General features: G+C 28.2%; 1 protein-coding gene and 1 long non-coding RNA gene across 5 annotated transcripts; one reads left to right on the forward strand and one right to left on the reverse strand.

Moving 5' to 3' along the window:
• The first annotated feature begins 681 nt into the window (after positions 1 to 681).
• Positions 682 to 3,723, forward strand: LOC136084997 (uncharacterized). 3 transcript variants are annotated; one of them, XR_010640986.1, is made up of 4 exons: positions 682 to 918; positions 1,951 to 2,047; positions 2,769 to 2,922; positions 3,532 to 3,723. It is a non-coding gene; the product is annotated as an uncharacterized LOC136084997 (long non-coding RNA). The 3 variants fall into 3 exon arrangements; XR_010640984.1 differs by having other exon boundaries at positions 1,951 to 2,035; XR_010640985.1 differs by having other exon boundaries at positions 682 to 905; positions 1,951 to 2,035.
• Positions 3,724 to 8,157: 4,434 nt separating this feature from the next.
• LOC100214389 (aromatic-L-amino-acid decarboxylase) lies at positions 8,158 to 19,947 on the reverse strand. Of its 2 annotated transcripts, none has more exons than XM_065804628.1 (2): positions 19,725 to 19,947; positions 8,158 to 9,715 (listed from the first exon to the last, which is right to left on the reverse strand). In XM_065804628.1, the coding sequence occupies exon 2, from the start codon at positions 9,708 to 9,710 to the stop codon at positions 8,304 to 8,306; it is 1,407 nt and encodes a 468-aa protein (XP_065660700.1). In that variant the 5' UTR covers positions 9,711 to 9,715; positions 19,725 to 19,947; the 3' UTR covers positions 8,158 to 8,303. The 2 variants fall into 2 exon arrangements, with proteins under 2 accessions (XP_065660700.1, XP_065660701.1); XM_065804629.1 differs by lacking the exon at positions 19,725 to 19,947 and adding an exon at positions 19,398 to 19,543.
• Between the last annotated feature and the right edge of the window lie 316 nt (positions 19,948 to 20,263).

The following is a 20,263-nucleotide window of genomic DNA, read 5'->3' on the forward strand; positions in this document are numbered from 1 at the left end:
GAATGGATCTGTGAGATTAGCCTACAAACAATGTGAAAATATTTGTTTAACATCTGGAGCTTATCACCCCCATTTTTTAAATTTTGAGTCATTGTTAGTTTAACTTTTTAGCTTTTTCACTGTAAGACTAAATTTTTCTGATTAAAGCTTTTGTACTTGAAGAAATAAGTGCTGTCTATTACTTAAAAACATTTTCAGTTTGAATTTAATATTTATTTACTTATTTAAAATAGAAGAAATGAAAGTTTTTGAAAACATGGGGCTTAATGCCCCGTTTTACCCTATATATATATATATATATATATATATATATATATATATATATATATATATATATATAGGGTATATATATATATATATATATATATATAGGGTATATATATATATATATATATATATATATATATATATATATATATATATATATATATATATATATATACACCCTATATATATATATATATATATATATATATATATATATATATATTATATATATATATATATATATATATATATATATATATATATATATATACACCCTATATATTATATATATATATATATATATATATATATATATATATATATACACCCTATATATTATATATATATATATATATATATATATATATATATATATATATTATATGTTATAATGTAATAATTTATATGTATGCATTTTGTGTTTGAGAGTGACATAATATATATATATGTAGGTATAGCTTATATGATATTATTTTTAGCACTTCCCTAAATGACTACTTCAATGCCCTTATTGTTATTGACAATAATCTATCGATACATTGATTTTCAATTCATATATATTTTTCTTTGTATTATTTGTTACATTTTTTTATTTCAGATTTGTCATATGGTGGATTTATGCGATATAGAAGAACAAAGTATTGTAAATTTGTATGAATTTTTTTAAAAAATCTACTAATAATTAGTCCAGTCAATGTCTAAACTTTAAATGTTGCATATGGGTTAATATGCAACATTAAATTAATAATAATGGGGTCAAATCATTATATAATGATTTGACCCATTTATTCCATAAATGGGTCAAATCATTATATTTCAACCAATTTAAAGAAAACTTTATGGGGCACCATCTCCTATTTTCCTGATTTTTACATATTATTATGTGCATCATGTAGATAGGTTAAATTTCAAGCATTTTTAGTGTGCATCGTGTGGTTAAATTTTCAGCATTTTTAAATAACCCTATTTTTCAATCATCAACAACTGTTGATGATTGAAAAATAGGGTTATTTAAAAATGCTGGCATTTTTTGTGTGGATTTGACAAGTTTATAATGTTTGCATTTTCAGATAGTTGGGTCTAATGGTCTTATATGCTGTTAATCTTAGATCAAAACAAAGTGTTAGAAAAATTTACAAGCATCTCAAAATGGCTGAAAATTGGACTTTTAAGGCGAGTGGACATTTTGCTCTTAGATACATTTAAGTTCTAAACTGCAACAAGCTGCCTATATTTTGCCCGTTTATTGCAGACAGTAGTAGCTAATCAGAAAACCTATCTGTAAAGACTTGTAGATGAATAGAATAATGCTACAGTTAGTTTCATTTTAACATATTTTAGCAATTTTAGGATTTTTTCCAAAGTCGAGGAGGTCATAATTTTTTTCTAAGTTAACACAAGTTAATAAAAACCACTATTTTAAAGAGAGAGCTATCCAGAAAATAGTTCTAGAAAAAATGAGACACTTGTTGAAAGTGAGAAAAAGGTTATACAGCTCTAAAGTAGTCTGTTTTGACCATGTGTAAATTGAGGGGGGCCACTGTGTCATGTTTGTAAGGCTATAATTTCCGAACCGTTGTACTTGGAAATCTGAAATTTCAAATTTAACCTATCTACATGATGCACATAACAATATATAAAAACTAGGCAACTAAGCTAATCAAGTTTTGTTTTATTATTTAGTGCAATTGGAAAGAGCTGAAAGCTATTTTTGAGTGCAATTGGAAAGAACAGAAGTGTCTTTTAGTCACTTCACACAGTATAACTGGTACAAATCTGAGTAAATTTTCTAATTTTTTTAAATTTTATATTGGATTTATTTTATATTAGATATATATTTTATGTATTTAACATGGAAAACTGACTGTAATTTGTTGACACGAAAGTAATCAACAAATTACAGTCAGTAATTTGTTGATCATTTACTTAAATAATTTTGTGCATTGTTATCTAGATTTTTTGTTAAATTAAAAATAATTGATATAAATAAATGTTGTTTAATATTTTTGATAAACGAGTTATGTATATAAACATAAAAAAGATATGGATTTCAATAAAGTTTCAATATAGTCTTTGATTAGAAAAGATCATACTTTGTAAGATTCTTTTACATTTTTTTATTATTCAGTTGTAATAATAGTAATATTACTGGTAATATGTTTAATGATAATAGTGAAATTGAAATGGATAGTATTAGGCTCAAAGAAGTTAATAATGTAAATGCTAATAGGCAACTTGAAAATAGTTGTTGTCAAGTGAAAGAGATAGATCTAGGCAAGATGAAATTAATTGTTGTTGAAATCTAAGAAATGCTGCTCAGTTAGCAGAAAACTTACTTGCCAGAATTCAGTGCCAAGCAGTGTTAATGTCTGTTAATTTGATTTTACTTTAGACAAATTTGAACAAAGCAAAGTATGAGTTTTACTATTTGTAGTAACAATTAATAAGAGTTTTAAATTTTTTTATAATTTCAAACATAATTATGTTCTTTTTTTTTTCAGTTGCCTTTATCATCACTTGATTAGTTAGCCTACTGTTGAAACATGGTTTTAATTTTGTAAATTTAATATGATGTGAAATTTACTCTATCAATCATTAGTCAACAGTTAGAGAGAAGCTGGAGCTTAATTAAGAAATGCTGGAAATTAAATCAAGGTAAAAATAATTTTGTTTACTGGTAACATAATAAAACCAGTTACTACTATTTATTGCATGTTTTTTTACTTTTTTTAACATGCTGTTTTGGAAACACTTTCTTTCTCTCCCTCTCCCTCTTAGATGAGAGGGAGAATTAATAAAACTTATGTAATTGGTGAGCTCTTACCTATATCTTAATACTACAATTCATAATGACCATTTATAAGAAATATTTATGAGTTGCTTGCTATTTTATGGTATAAATGTTCAAATTATTTAATTATAATTGTCCTCGATTGTTCAAATATTGTAATAAATAAAATCTTTTTAGCCCAAAAATATCTTATTAAGTCGTGGTGTTATATTACTACATTGTTACTACATTGTGTTGTCTAGCCTTTTTATAATCTTTTCTTTTTTAATTACTCTGGAGACACAGTAATGTGTGCTTACAAATATTTTATGCTATGCGCTATTGTTACTGTGTTTTGTGTTGAGGCTGTTATAGCTATTTTTTTATTCTTTATATTTTCTTTAATATTATTGTCCTAATTCTACTAACAATAAAATGCAAATAATACTTTTTTAATTAAAAATTGTAATTTTTTTTTTCATTTCTTTTTTTAGGTATTTGCAGGCTTTACTTGACTTTTTTTTTCTGGTACCTGTGTTTTGACAGATTTTAAAAAAAACTTAACTGATGTTAATGCGGTTTTTATGTCGTATAACTATAAGCAATGCTGATAGGGAGTCAAAGTTAAAATATTATTCATAGATAAGTTTGTATTTAATTTTTTAGATAATATATCGAGTTATTAATGTGTTTTTGTTATTAATGATTTAATTACTCCTAACCCGTATTAGGGGTTGCTTACTGCTAGTTTTTGATTATTGTTACTGTTGTAAATTTCTACTGTTATTACTATAATTGTAGTTGTTATTGTTATTACTACTGTTATTATTACAATGATTATTACTGTATTATTATACAAGTCAACAACAACAACAACAAATTTTCTGGTTTCAAGCAAACAATTTGTTTTTTGTATAGCATTTCTCATTTTCATTTCAAATATGCAACTCATTTTTCAACATCACGTCAAGTTGAAAAGATAGTTGTAAACATTTATAAAAATTGCACTTTTAATTAAAGTGCAAAAGCGAATTTAAAAAATCGCGAAAAAAACTCATATAGTTGGACCGGTAATGGTACCAACAGTTAGCCAATTGTTTTATTACTGTTGGGCCGTTAATGGTACCAACAGTTTATAAAACAGTTGGCTAAGTGTTGGTGAAAGCGTTTCCTATTTTGTCACGGTGTCAACTAAATAGCCGACTGCTGGCCTAACTGTAGCTAATAGTTGGTTATTAGGATCGGGCCAACTACTTACCAACTGTTCAATGTTTACTGAGTATTTTTCATATTTTAACGGAGTATTAAATAATTTTTTTAACAATTTTATTTTACATTATACTTGTTAAAAGCCCTAATAGGGGTTCTATGAAATAATTGTGATGACTTTGATCATCCATAACTTCTTTGAGTCCCTGTCTGTTTATATAAATCGTTTTTTTTTAATTTTATGAAAATCTTTCTTTGCATTTAAGAACGTTTCACAGTATTTTTATTTTTTGTTTATATAAGCAGCGAAATATATATTAGTATTAGTAATTGTTGTAACTGGTCTGAGCCAGTGAGTGTAGTATTACACTATGACGAGTGGCGGGTTTTAGGGGGGTGCCATGGGGTAGTAGCCCCCTCCCCCCCCTAACCTTGGGACTTTTTTTCAGGAATATGCTTTTGTAAATATTATACAGAATCGGACTATTATACGAACGAGTGAAATTGACTAATATACGTAATTATATGTATATGAACTTGATTATTACAGTAAAGTACAAAAAATTAAAAAAGAAAGTCACTTATAAATGAAAATATGCAGACCTTTTTTTCTTTCTCCATTGGCAAGTAACAAAACCCGCCCCTGACTATGACAGCCAATTCGCTTGATTGCTGCTCATCCAGCAATCAAGACCTGCTTTAAAACTGTTAACTGATTGCGCATTAACCAACTCATTTGGCGAGCTATTAATTAAAATCTATTAAATAAAAAAAATTTCACGACACGCTTGCTTAATTATTTTTTTGACATATTTAAAGCTGTAACCTCTCGTTTGAGTTTGTTGAATACTAATTTTTTTGATTGTTTCCAAATCGTTAAAACTGTTGAAGAATTTAAAAAGTTGAATCATGTCTCCTCTTTTTCTCCTTTTTGTCAAGGTAGTCAAATCGAGGGCTTTTAAACGATTCTCATAGATGATTTTTTTAAGTGATGGCATGAATCGAATTGCACTATGTTGCACTGTTTCTAATAAATCAATTTTTGTTAATATAAAAAAAAAACTTTTATTTACGTAAAGTGACCCACTTTTAGTTTTATCAACTGTAAAATTTTGTGTCTTTCTAAGAGCTTTAAGTTTTTCATATAAACGAGTTGTTGTATTGATTACTAAATACTGATCTATCTCACGCAATCCATTCACAGTCTTTTTCGCCCAAATTCTATTTGGATACAATTTGTCAACTTCTTTACGTAAATAAATCTTTCTTCTGGTAATAAACCATCAAGCTTAATTTGGGTGTATCAACATCTGGAATTGTTTCATCCGGATCAATAAGATCCACCAATGGTATATCCTCTGGTATTATTGCTTCTGCCATCTTTTAGACATCAATATGTTAAATAGTGATCTCACCTCTAAATAAAATAAAAATAACTTTAATCTAGTCTTTAACCTAGTTATGGAACTTTATTAGACCCTTGACGCAACCTTACTACAGTGCATGTAGTCCGAGGTGAAAGACAAATCATTACCGTTAGTTTAAATCAAGCAACACTGGCAAATCCGTTTTTAATTCGTTTTCTAACTTTGTCACGATCCATGATAGTTGTGCCGGGGTCAGTTCGTTTGCTTTACGATGTTTTCTCACTAGAGGTACAGACATTACAGCAAGGTTTGTAGCAAATCTAGGGTCAAGTGTTCTTAATAAACTCACTATAAGAATGCAAGTTCAGAAAATTCAAATTTCTTTTGACCATGGGATTATTGGAGTGTTAAAGATTTGTTCTTAACCTCATCAGTACAACCTCTTCTAGACCAATTAATGCAAGGTATTGATGATCAGGCTGATCTAGGTAATGTAACTCTGTTGCGCTCGGAAAGTAGCACCGGTAGTACAGCAATATGGCTTGCATTTGGAAAAGTTCTAGCCCCTGCTGGTTCAAAGTATTGCACGCCTCTTTATTTTGAAATGTTTAATAGAAGTGGACCGTTTCTCACTTCATCGTTTTTAGATCAACTCAAATGTGAAACTGATCGGTCAATGGTAATAACTAGTACTAATACTTCAGCTACTTCCAATTATGCATTAAATAATTTACTTTGCAAAAAAATGCTCTGCAGTATGAGGTTGTTGAAAACAAGCTGCTTGCAAAAAAAATTGTTTACGGAAGCTTTCCACGTTTTGATCATTTTTTTTAGCGGATTGTTTGTCTTAGACGTGTGCAACAAAATTCAACCTAAACTTCATGGCTTTTCATTGCATGCAACTCATTAAAGTACATTTTAATGTATGCTTCCCAATTTACCTCTTTTAATAGACAACCAGAAAAATCAAACTCAATGAATTGATGTTGATGATGAGTTACCAGAGTTGATGTTATAATTAATGGGCGTGGAATGGCCATTGATAGGGGAAAAGATTACTACATCTGTCCAACAACATCCGGGGAGTAGTGAAATAACATCCGCGCATTTTTGAGTAAGAACATCCGCTTTTTTTCTTTACTGAATTAACATCCGAGAAATAACATGCCAAATTTCATCGATGCATAATAACATCTTTAAAAAGATGTAATTACATCCGGGATTTTTTCACGATGTGTAACTATATCCGCCTAAAATAATCCATTATTAAAAATAAAATAAAAAATAAAATAAAATAAGTTTCCGGACGTAGTAACATCCGAAAAAAATCAGATGTGTAATTACATCTGGGTAAAATAATGCATTTTTAAATTACTTTTTTCCCGGATGTAGTTACATCCGAAAAAAATCAGATGTGTAACTACATCTAGTTAAAATAATGCATGATTTAAAAAAATCCGGGTGTAGTTACATCTGAAAAAATCTGTAATGTGTAATTACATCTATTTAAAATATTGCATTATTTAATTATTTTTTCTCCCACATATAGCTTAGGGATCGTAACTAACCCTGGCCGGATGTAGTTACTCAAAAAAAAATCAGATGTGTAACCGCATTCAGTTAAAATAATGTATTATTAAATAAATAATTTTCCGGATGTAGTTACATCCGAAAAAAATCATATGTATAACTACATCTGGTTAAAATAATGCATTATTAAAAAAAAAATTCGGATGTAGTTACATCCGAAAAATCTACAGATGTAGTTGCACGGATGTTATTATACATCAATGAAATTTGGGATGTTATTTCTCGGATGTTATTATACATCAATGAAATTTGGGATATTATTTCTCGGATGTTATTATACATCGATGAAATTTCGGATGTTGTTTCACGGATGTTATTATACATGGCAAAAACGGATGTTATTGCCCTGACCCATTGATAGTATTTAATCATGGAGGGAAAAGTTTTTCCGGTGGGTACCAAAATGTTTTCATAAAAGGTTTTAAAAGAGGCTCTTGGAGAGACATCTTTAAAGGTGATGCAAAACTTGTTATAAATTTGTGGGTGCCAAAAAAGTTTTTAAGCGGTGCTAAAAAATTTTTTTGTCTGCATAAGGGAGACCATAGAGAGGACATCTTGGGGGTGGCGTCAAATTCCCATTTCACATCTGCTTCAAGAAATAATTTTTTTAAAAACAGAGTAATTAAAACGGGAAAAGATACTGTCGATGTTGCCCCACAGAATAAATCATACCACTGTTAATATTAAGTGTTAATATTAACAGTGGTATGATTTATTCTGTAAATGTGAAATGATTATTCTTTATGTTATAAGAATATAATGCAGTTTGTCTAATTCGCACGTTTAACACTCATCGTGTTAAAACAGGATTCTATATATACTTTTACTTCATTCAACGGTTGTTTGCAGTTTAAAAATCTTGCAATAAAGCAGTTGCGGCAATTTAAAAAACAAATTAAAGTCTAAAAATCATTTAAAACAAAATTTAAAACATTTAAAGAAAAAATCTCAAAAGAGTTTATATTTTTTTTTTTTCAATAATAAACACTTTATAAACGAACGTGTACTTTACAGAAGTTACAGTTTAATATAAAGTACTTGGAGTCAATTCTTTAAAATAATAAAAAAAAACGCTACAAAAGGTTTATTTTTACATGTACTCAAGTTTGTATCAGTTGGGCGTGCTTTTTAATATTATCCCATGCAAATGTTAAATGCTCTATATTTGTGTTTTCGTAGGTTATGACAAATCTTAAAATATATTTGTCTCCAAGTTTAGCTGGAATAATATAAATTGAACCTTCAGCACTGATTGAAATATTCAATTTTTCGTTTATTTCGTTGCTTCCTTTCATACGAAAGCACACCAAACCCATTGTTACAGGATAGCAAATCTCAAATCTATCATCTGCTAGAACCATTTTTTCAAATTCTCGCGCAAGGTACTGGTGGTTTCGAATATGATTTTGTATTCCATTTTGGCCATAAAGACGAAGTGTAAACCATATTTTGAGAGACCGAAAACGACGACCTAATGGAATCTGCCATTGTCGATATTGGGGCATTTCAGTTCCGCTAGATACTTTTAAATAAATAGGATCGACATTGAAAGCATTATTCACTTCATTTTTGTCTTTCATCCATAATGCAGAGCAATCCATGTTTACAAGCATCCATTTATGTAAGTTAAAATTAAATGAGTCCGCAAGTTCGACACCAGCCATAAAATGACGGTTCTCCTCGCATACAAACGAACTACCAGCATAAGCTGCATCTACGTGCAACCAAATTTTTTCTTTATTGCATATTGGTCCTAATTTTTGAAGGTTATCAAAAGCACATGACGCTGTTGTGCCAAGAGTTGCGCAAAGATAAAACGGAATTAGTCCATTTTCTCTGTCTTGTTTAATAATTTTTTCTAAACTTTCTCCATTTAGCGCAAACATTTCATCTGTATCTACGTAATGAAGTTTCACTCCAGCTAACAAAGCAGCTTTTATTACTGAAGAATTAGCCTGATCTGAAGTATACATGACCAGCTTTGATAAAATGTTTTGACATAAATTATTTTCTGTTACTCTGGCGCGAGCAAGTAACAGTGTGAAATAAGTAGCATCACTGGCAAATCCTTGAATAACACCACCTCCTGAGCTGTTTGCTGAAAATTTAAATTGTTCAGGCAACCCTATAAGATCCGCAATCCAATTCATCATTATCATCTCTAACTCAGTACTGACAGGCATAGACATCCACGAAAACCCTGGAGCCGATAAGGCGTTAACTAAAATGTCAGCTACTAATGAAGGAAAACTGTTTGCAGTTGGATAAAATGCATGAAAATGAGGATGCCTCCAATGAGTAACACCAGGCATAATAACTTTTTCAATGTCTTCCATAATAGTTTCCCATTTCTCTGGCTCAATGGGAGCTTTTGGCGGTATAAGAGATGTTAAATAACCTGGTTGAACTTTCGGAAGAACGTTTCTGTTTTCAATTGTAACGAAATAATTTGCTACATAATCAATCATTTGTTTTGAAAACTTTTTGAACTCCTCAATATCTGACATTTTTACTAAAAAAAAAGATTTTTGATAAGAATTTATTTAATATTTAACTATGAGGCTCCGGCCAGAGAACAAATTAGTATCTGTATACTCAAATTTATTAGTAGTAGTATTATTATTATTATATTATGATTATTATAATAACTATTATATATATATATATATATATATATATATATATATATATATATATATATATATATATATATATATATATATATATATATATATATATATATATATATATATATGCTAAAACTATTATTATAATATTTCTACTCAAAGTTTCATATAATTCCACAACCATGTAATAAAACCTTACTTTTGATAGAAGTTACAAATTATGCATTTGTTTTAGATTGTTTTAGGCGGAAGTTGTTTAGTAATTAGGGTTAATGTTTAATAAAAAACAATGGGTTAATGGTTAATAAAAAACAATGCGTTTTTTATCTAGTTTTTGTTAATAGTTGTGAAATAGTTGTGTATTTTAATGTTTGTTTAAAAAATCCAAGTAATATAATAATCTACTTGCGTTATTTATATATGAAAAAAAAAATTATAAAAATATAAAATATGAGTAATATAACATATTACTTGAGCTGTATATGCGAATAACTTGTTAGTAAGCTTAGAGATGTATAAAATTTAAAAAAAATTATTGTTAGTGGTTAGGCTTGAAGCGAGTTTTGTAATTTTTTGTACCGGACTCGAACCCAACGGACACTAATGGGAAACGCTAGATCGTCAAGTTGAAAAGCATTCATATTCAAATAAAGCCGCATTATTCAAATTATTGAAGGAAGAATAAGATAAAATTCCCCCTGTTTGTTTTAGTTGACTAATGATGTGCAGCTGGTACGCCACAATGTTGTGCAGCTGGTATTACTGGAAAGGGTGTGGCTGCAAAATATCAATATAAAAGTATAATTGAATTATATTATAGAACATGTAAACCAATCATTTTTCTAATAACACAAGTTGGGCGGAGTTTTTTGCACGTGTAAATATAACTATTATAGTAATAAATAAATTCATAATTATAAGTTAAATTAAATTAGGTTAATTATAATATAAAATTAAACTTAAGTAATGTTTTTTTTCTATATTATTTTGTTTCCTATATCTCATCCTAATATCTTATATTGATTAAAAAACATTTTTAAAATTAGTTAGAGCAAAAAATATCACGAGTCGAATACTTTTGCACGCCACCGTATACTCAGGGGCGTTTTAAGGGATAAGTTGAGAAGGGGGGGGGGCGAATCCTTATAAAGTATTGACTGTATTTAAACAAATTTAAAGAATGCATTTTAATGGATGATAAAGTACCCGTAAAAACTGATGTGAGCCAATTACCACGCTTACAATTATGTAATGCTAATATGAAAGGATTGATCTAGAATAGCCAAACAAATTTAAGTATAAACATCTAAGTATATTTGAAAAAAAGGATGGAACAACATGCCATCTGTACTTGTGGCCAATACACAAAAATATTCCTTACAAATGTCACCATTAACAAGGAGATTACGTAATATATATAGATTATATATGTTACATAATGTCTGAACATCGAATTTTCATCGACTAATTTAAAAACATTGTGTTTTTTCGATTTATTTTTGTTCCTTTTTGATTATTAAGGTGCTATTGAAAAGATTTAAGTTCTAGTATTACTTTTTTTTCGACAAGTTTCTTCATATCATTAAAAAATTTTAATTATAGTTCATTTAAGGTGCATTTTTAATGTACCAATATTCTATTTTAATAAAAGATTTTTTTTAACAGCTTTACTTGAAACAAGGCTGCATGCAACCACTATTAGAGTTGGGTGTCACTGAAAAAGAAAAGATGAAGTTTATAAAGTAAGATAACAATTAAAAGATAACTTAAAAGATTTCAAATTATATGAATCAGGAAGGGAGCAAATACCAAAGGACTGATGTTCAGGGAAAAAAAAACTAGTAAAAAAAAATGTTCGGAGCACTTAGCAACAGTCACAGTAAAAGGACCAAATTTAATTGATTAACACGAGAATGAATTTTAGTAGATTGCACAAGAAACGCTACATCTTTAGAGCAATTTCTATTATAGTATTTATAGAAAAGAGAAAGAGAAGCAACATTACAAGGATGTGATAATGGTTGAAAGTTGGTTGCATATATATATATATATATATATATATATATATATATATATATATATATATATATATATATATATATATATATATATATATATATATATATATATAAATATATATATAAATATATATATATATATATATATATATATATATATATATATATATATATATATATATATACATATTTCAACATCTTCACATCCAACAAGGCTGAAAGCAACCGCTATTAGAGTTGGAAATTACTGAAAGAGAAATTTATGGAGCAAAACAACGATTAAAAGACGACTTAAAAGATTGCAAATTTTATTAATCAGGAAAAAGAGATAAAGGAAGCGAATTCCGAAGGAGTGATGTTCGAGGAAAAATTATCAGCAAACAATGCCACCTTCGATGTGAGAATTTCTGGAACATCGTTAATGTAAATTTAAAAAAGTATAGGGCTAAGGATAGAACCTTGAGGAACCCCTGAAGTTACAGGAAATGATGTTGAGTGATGTTCATCAAGGATAACTTTTATACAAAAATGATAAGGAATGACTTAATAATCTTAGATATGTTACCTGATCCCAGTGAAAAATAAAACCGCGTCCCACATGGGTTCCGCGTGGGTTCCGTGTGGGATTGATGGGATTTACGTGTAAATACGAGGTGATATGGTGATATAGTGTTACAGACTATACAGCAGTATGTTAACTTCATTGGCCAAATGAAGCACCTTTTGAAAGCAAATATGGGAAGCAACGACCTTTAAACCCACCATCTGTTTTTAAAAATATTCCGCCTAGTTGTTTAGCCACACCGCAAGTAAAGTTAGAAAAACTGTAACTTCAAGCGGTTTTCGAAGCATTTTACCAGATGAGTTAAATGATTTTCTAAAAGAGGATGAACTTATATTTGACGATATTCAATCTTTGTTAAGTGATAATAACGATGTTATTGTTTTCCAGCTTAATAAAAAAAGTTTACACATACAATCAAATATGTACAAACTTGGTGTTCAATTATTTATTTTAGTAATTTTCAATGATTATTCATTTGTAGCTAACCATAATGGCACAACTTGTAATATTTCATCTTTAGCTGTAAACAAATTAAAGTTAATAAAAACAAAATCAGCTTTATTTGAAGCAGTTAGATTTTTAAAAAATAAAGAAAGTTCGCTTCAGTCAAATATTCTATTCGAACACCTTAATGCTATGAGAAAAGCTAATGTTGGTGAAGTTTTATATACTTCAGATATTATATGTAGAGCATATGAGTATTTTGCTATGCGACGAAGTTTATATGATTGTTTGTGTATTGACTACAAGTTGCCAAGTATAAGGACTTTAAAACGATTGACTTCAAAAATAAGCTCAATGGAGGACCTAAGTTTCATAAATAGTATTTTTATGAATTTAAATCCATTGAAAAGAACTTTCATACTACTAATTGATGAGGTCTATGTCAAAGCTTCATTACTTTACCAAAGAGGTGCTTTGTTTGGTCAAGCAGTAAACTACCCTAAAAAGTTAGCTAAAACAATTTTATCATTTATGATTAAATGTCTTTTTGGAGGTCCAGAATTTATATGTAGAGTTCAACCTGTTGCAAATCTTTCCTCTGAATTTCAGTTTGCTCAATGTCAACAAATTGTTGATATGATAAATAATATTGAAAATAGTAAGACACTGGTAATAATTACTGATGGTAACCGTGTAAATCAAAGATTTTTTGGAATGTTTAAAACAGTTGATAGTAAACCATGGTTAACAACATCAGGTATAACTTTTTTGTATGATTATGTGCATCTCTTAAAATCTACACGAAACAATTGGTTGACAGAAAAGACTGACGAACTTCAATTTTTGAACAATAAAGAACTGGCTTTGGCTAAGTGGAGTGATTTAGAAACTTTATATAAAATTGAGTGCAATATTCTTTTTAAACTCTCTAAACTTACAGCTAAATCAGTTTATCCAAAACCAGTAGAGAGACAATCTGTAAAGTTTTGTTTGTCTATTTTTTGCGAAGAAACAGTAGCTGCATTAAGAACGCATCCAGAGATTGAAAATAAAGCATTTGAAGGTACTGCTGTATTTATTGAAAAAATAAATTTTTTCGAATGTTGTTAATGTCAAAGCACCTGGTGCTGGCATTCGGTTTAGAAATGAATTATGCGGAGAAATCCACTCAGTTAGTGATCAACAGTTATAACTGCTACGAGATATTGCTGAACTGTCAAATTTTATGAAACCTACTGGTAAGCGTGTAAAACAGCTTACGCAAGATACTAGCAATGCAATAGCGCATTCATGTTATGGCTTTATTGATCTCGTAGAAACTTTGTTGAGTAATGGAGCAAAGTATGTCTTATTAGGTTGGTTTTCAACAGATCCACTTGAAAAAGCTTTTTCTAAGCTTCGACAGGGATATGGAGGTACTTACTTTATAAAGGCTAAATCTGTAATTGAAAAAAATAATATTCAACATACTAAATTGGTATTACAACTTGACATTCCTGTTGGTGGTGTCGATGGTCATACTTGTGACATATGTTTTAGAGATATTTCTACTGATGAAAAAGAACTTCTGGATAATATACATGATCTTGAAAGCTTAGTTAATAAATCTACATTAGTGGCTATAGTTTACATAGCTGGCTATGTGCAAAAAAACGAAATAAAAATTTATAATGATTCAACCAATTATTATTATAAATATGGAAGTTATCTGTATAGCCTAAACAGAGGCGGACTTGAAATTCCTTCTGATACTCTTGTCTAATGGTCATTATTTTGCTTTTTTTTTTTAAGGTGCTACTGACCCTTTATGCAGAACATTTTGTGTTACTCAGTTTCAGTTCATAGCTGCTAAATATAAATTTAAAATCACAAAAAAACAATGCAGAGTATATTCTAATATTCTGCTAAAGAATTACTCACTAATTACCACTCCCAAAATACTAAAGCTATCATAATTTATGTGAAAATTAGTTTTGTAATTTATTATGCTATTTACTTGTTATGTTTTTATTTTCTCATTAGCCTATATGTCTCTCAATATGTTTGGATTTGTAAATATTTACCCTGTTGAGATATATTGATAAAACTTTTTCTTTGCTTGAATCAACTTTTGTTGGTGTTTTTTATTGTTGGTGATTTTTATTGTTACCATTTTTAGCAAAAAAAATTAAAAATACAGTTATCTTTTTAATATATAGATATATACTTTGTTATGGTTCTGCTTGTTATTGATACTATTTAATATTACATAAATATTCTCAATGAAATTTGAAATACGATTATGAAAATTGAAATATGATTATCTTTTAACAATTTTTTGGTTTTCTTTTTATATTTCCGTCTTTACTAGAGATTATTATTAGAAAACATAGACTGCCATTACACCCTATCTAATATAAAAATATATAAATAGAAGTAAAAGTGAAAGTTTAATTGGCCTTCAGTTTTTACGGCATTTTGCGCGATGTCAAGGCCTGTTATTATAGAAGGCCGTGTGTATGACGAAAAAGTAAAGATACTTTTGCATCCAGTGGCTATTGCACCCAACGTCTACATCATTGAAAAAGTAGGTTTTTACATTTTTGTTTTTGTTTTTTTGTTTAACTACTTATCCTAATTGATCACTTTTTTTCAGCTTGAACCTCATGCGTAATGAGCTTGAACCTCATGGGTTCAAGCTCATTACGCATAATATGTGTTCAATTACCCATAATACGTTAGTCATTGTAAGTAATAAATTAGGAAATAATTATTTGTGAAATATTGTAGTCATTAATGATTTCAACCTGGCTAATAATTGAAATTGCTCGACTAATAAGGTTCCTTATTAAAATTGCTCTCTTTCTCTCTCTCTGTCTCTCTCTCTGTCTCTGTCTCTCTCTCTCTCTGTCTCTCTCTGTCTCTCTCTCTGTCTCTCTCTCTGTCTCTCTCTCTCTCTGTCTCTCTCTCTGTCTCTCTGTCTCTCTCTCTCTCTCTCTCTCTCTCTCTCTCTCTCTCTCTCTCTATATATATATATATATATATATATATATATATATATATATATATATATATATATATATATATATATATATATATATATATATATTTATATTTATATATATTTGTATTTATATATATATATTTTTTTAAATGTTTGAAGAAAGTTAGAAGATACTAAAAACCTTGGTATTATGCAAGCCGAAGCGATTTAATTAATTCAATCGACAAAAAACGGCGTGTAAATCGCAAAAGAAAAAATAATATTTTTAATATTCATTTTAGATGTATTAATTAATAGCATTTATTTTAAAATAAATTCATTTTGCAACACGTTTTTTAATTTTATAAAATTTCGTTATAATAGTTTAAGGTAAATCCCACATTGGTTATAGGTGGAAAACATCACATGTAAAAGATCAAAAATGCTACACATTTTGAATACCAAATGGGATAAAGTAGCAAATACCAGATTAAGTTAAGCCTCTCTGAAAGCTTCGATGATTAATTTTAAATAACTATTTAAGTAATTTTTAAATCATAGAAGCATTCGGACTTTCATTTGTCTAGTATTGACTACTTTTATACCATTTGGATTAAAAGATGTGGCATTTAAGATCTATAACATGTAGTATTTTCCACCTATATCCCATGTAGAATTTTCCACCTAAAACCCATGTGGGATTTAAGATACGAAACCCACATGGGACAAAATCATAATCCCCATATGGGTTACATATGGTAAAAACCCACGCGTATCCCATATGGGATTTACCATATGGAATCCATGTGGGATTTACCATATGAAACCCACATGGGACAAAATAATAATCCCCACATGGGTTACATATGGAAAAAATCCACGCGTATCCCATCTGCGCTTTTTCACTGGGATACACCTTAAGAAGAGAGCTTACGAAAAAGACCAACATGCCAAACTTTATTTACAATAGTTACAATAAATTAATAATTTTAAATTAGTTTCGGTAGTTAGGATAAAAAAACTTATGCATGCAATAAATTAAGTTTTCTGCAATTAGTCTTCTCCTTTTTAAAAATACAAATATAAAATACTTTGAATAATTTTTTCTTTGTTTTTATTTACTAGTTTTACTTTGAAATTTGCTTTGAAATACTTTGCAAATCATTTGGTAATTTTATCGACGTCAATTTTGATGAATATTAATTGTGGAAACTTCATATAAACTTCGCAGAAAAAAAATTCAAAAATAAATTCTATTTTTATAGAATTAAGTCATTTCTTATTCATATTTACTTATTATTAATTATAAATATACTATGGAAAAACTTTAAAATAAGTAATATACTTCAAAAAAATAATTATTACTTCGATAATTTTTTTTTTATGCCATTTTATATATTTACAATGAAGATATATTACATATGAATCAGTGTTTTTTAAAAGGGCGAATTTCCTTAAGAAGTTTTGAGCAAATTCGCCTTTTTAAAAAAAACTGATTCATATATAATTTCTTCTTTTCTCATTTAATGACGTAATGCTTCATATCTTCTAAGTATTATGATTGGTGCAAATACAATGTTAACTCTATCCAATTATAAATATAAGTTTTTTTTTCAATAGAAAAAAAAGTTATTTATATCAATTATATTATAATGTGAATAAAACTTTTTTATTTAATTTTTTTCAATTTTTTAAATTTTATTTAGATGCCCCAAGAAGTCTTATCACAGAGCACCGGGGATGAGCGTTTAACAGGAAGTTCACGCCTCCTTCTTAACTGATGTCACAAAACTTGCCTAGAGGTTGGGTTTGATCCGGGGACCCTTTGTGTCTGAAGCAAGTGCGCTACCACTACGCCACGGCTGCTCTTAAAATCTTAAACTAATATCCGAAAGGTTAACAAAAAAGATTTCTTCGTTTGCTTTTAAAAATGTGTTCAATCCGCGAATTCTCGTTATATATGTATAGACAACAGGAAATTAAAAAAGTTTCGTTACTAAATTTTTATTTGAACATTTATTTGTTCCAGCCAACTTTTTTAGTTTATTTATTATTTTAATTTCATGCTATATTTTGCTTAGTTGGTGGTGACTGGACTTGAACTCGTATCGCACAACAGCCCGGGTGTTAAAAATTTATTTGACGCTCTAACAACTGAGATACCCAGCAAAACCGTACTCTCTCAAACTCCAACTTTAAATTAGTTTTATATATATATTGCTATTTAAACTTATAATTCTTAGCCATTTCTCTTTAAAAAAAGCGGCACGTGGAAACATATTCATTATGTCAAGACAAAAGCGATAAAATTGTTTAAAAAAAAAAAGCTTTTATAGCTGTTAGAGACATGCAATTCGAACAAGTAATTTTGCGGACTGTATTGGTGACTCTTTTATCACTTAGATGAATCAATGATATATTATATAACTAGATGCTTAACTAAATTGAAAGATCTCCGTGAAAATGTTTAACTATGTATATATATTTGACGCTAAAGTATTTTATTTTCGAGCCTTTGAAGCTTGGAATTTTTATTGAAGTATTGGAAGTTTTGTTATTATATGCACTTATATGCAACTCAAGATAAAAGTCCTAGTTAAACAAAGTTTTTTGCCATAGTTTCCTTAAAAAACAGTACGATTTAGCAAGGAATTAACAGTATGATTTTACGGTAAGTTGATAGAGAATGTTCAAGGGGAATTGAAATTCCGTCCGACTTAGCAAAAGTCCGACTTATCCAGGATCCGAGTTGACGGAATTCAACTGTATATATTTATATATATATATATATATATGTATATATATATATATATATATATATATATATATATATATATATATATATATATATATATATATATATATATATATATATATATATATATATATATATATATATATATATATATATATATATATATATAAGATAAAAGAAGATAAAAGATAAAAGAAGATAAAAGTTAGATAAGTGTTTTTTACTAATTTATATATATATATATATATATATATATATACATTTATATAAAATAAGAATTCTTTCATAAAAATCTTTAAATTAAATATGATAATATGATCATACAAATACAATTTGTGACTTTTAATAATACAAGTGGTAAATTTACCACTTGTATTATTTTAAAACTATACTATAATTATATTATAATATAAAACTATTATATTATAATAATACTATAACATCGGTCACTTAAGGATTTTGCGCAACGCGTCACTAAACAGTAAAACAATTAGCAGGAATGTCGTGAAATTGTAATAATTTTCTTAAAAGCTTATATTTGAAGTGGCTATAACTTATAAAGTAGCTTGTATTTGTAAGTTATATTATATTTGTTTATACAAGTTACAATATAGACATCGATTAATTTACACCGGGCCGGCGCGAGTAGGTGTCACATGAGGGGTTGGGGGTGATGTGTTCTTAAAATTTTTCGCTGAGTAAATGAATTAAAACCCTCGTTTTTGTGAAATTTGCCGGCTGACTGGTCTAAAAATTCTACATTTGCCGACCGACTTGTCTAAAAGAGTCAAATTTGTCGACTAACTGAATGAAAAATTCATACCTTTTTTTGCTGCTTGTGCTTTGTGATAAGAGTCTAGAGACTTCAATAATCACAAATTAATTTATTAAAGGATTTTTTTATCTATCTATTTACAATTTGTCTAATAATGTAAATCATTGTAGTTATTATTTTCTTTGTTTTCTAATGAAACGTTTATAGAAAAAAATTTAAAATAATAAATATTAATGACAGTTCAAAGCATGAACATTTATTTACAACATTAGTTGACGTATTTACCACTTTAGAGCTATAGCATAAAAGTCTATTAATTTATATACGCCAAGTTATAAATAGTTAGAAAATAAAAATTAGATAACAGTAACTTACCACTGCGACTTGCGAATATACGAAGAAATGATTAAAACTTTTTAATTGAAGTATTAAATTTATGCAATTTAATTAAGTATTTTAATTCCCTTAACTCGATTAATTTTGTTATCTTTTATGGTTTTACTTAACAATATAATTGTTATTCAGTTTTATACTGAAAAAAATGAAAAACTGTTTTCGGAAATATATAAAACAATTTATAATTTATACTGAATCCGTTGTAAAACGAGTCACGTGATGAAGCAAGTAACAGTTTTACTATAAATAACGGTAGCCAAAGACAACAGAGTGATTATGGCTTTACTAAAAATATGGTTAAATTCATTGTCTATCAAATATTATATTATGACCTAACTGGTCTTATTATAAATGAACTTAAAAAATGTATTGTAAAATTTGAAAATACAACTTTAAGTTGGACCAAAACTTTAAAAAGATCAAAAACGTTTTTTATATAATCACATGCTGAAAACAATATTATATATTATTATCAATTTTGATGACGTTTTACAATTAAATTAATTACAAAAATTATA

This window comes from Hydra vulgaris, chromosome 09 (genome assembly GCF_038396675.1).
Source record: "Hydra vulgaris chromosome 09, alternate assembly HydraT2T_AEP".
Classification (NCBI taxonomy): domain Eukaryota; kingdom Metazoa; phylum Cnidaria; class Hydrozoa; order Anthoathecata; family Hydridae; genus Hydra; species Hydra vulgaris.

Excerpts from the sequence above, each read along its gene's own strand:
- LOC100214389 (XM_065804628.1), bottom strand. The coding sequence starts at position 9,710 with ATGTCAGATATTGAGGAGTTCAAAAAGTTTTCAAAACAAATGATTGAT.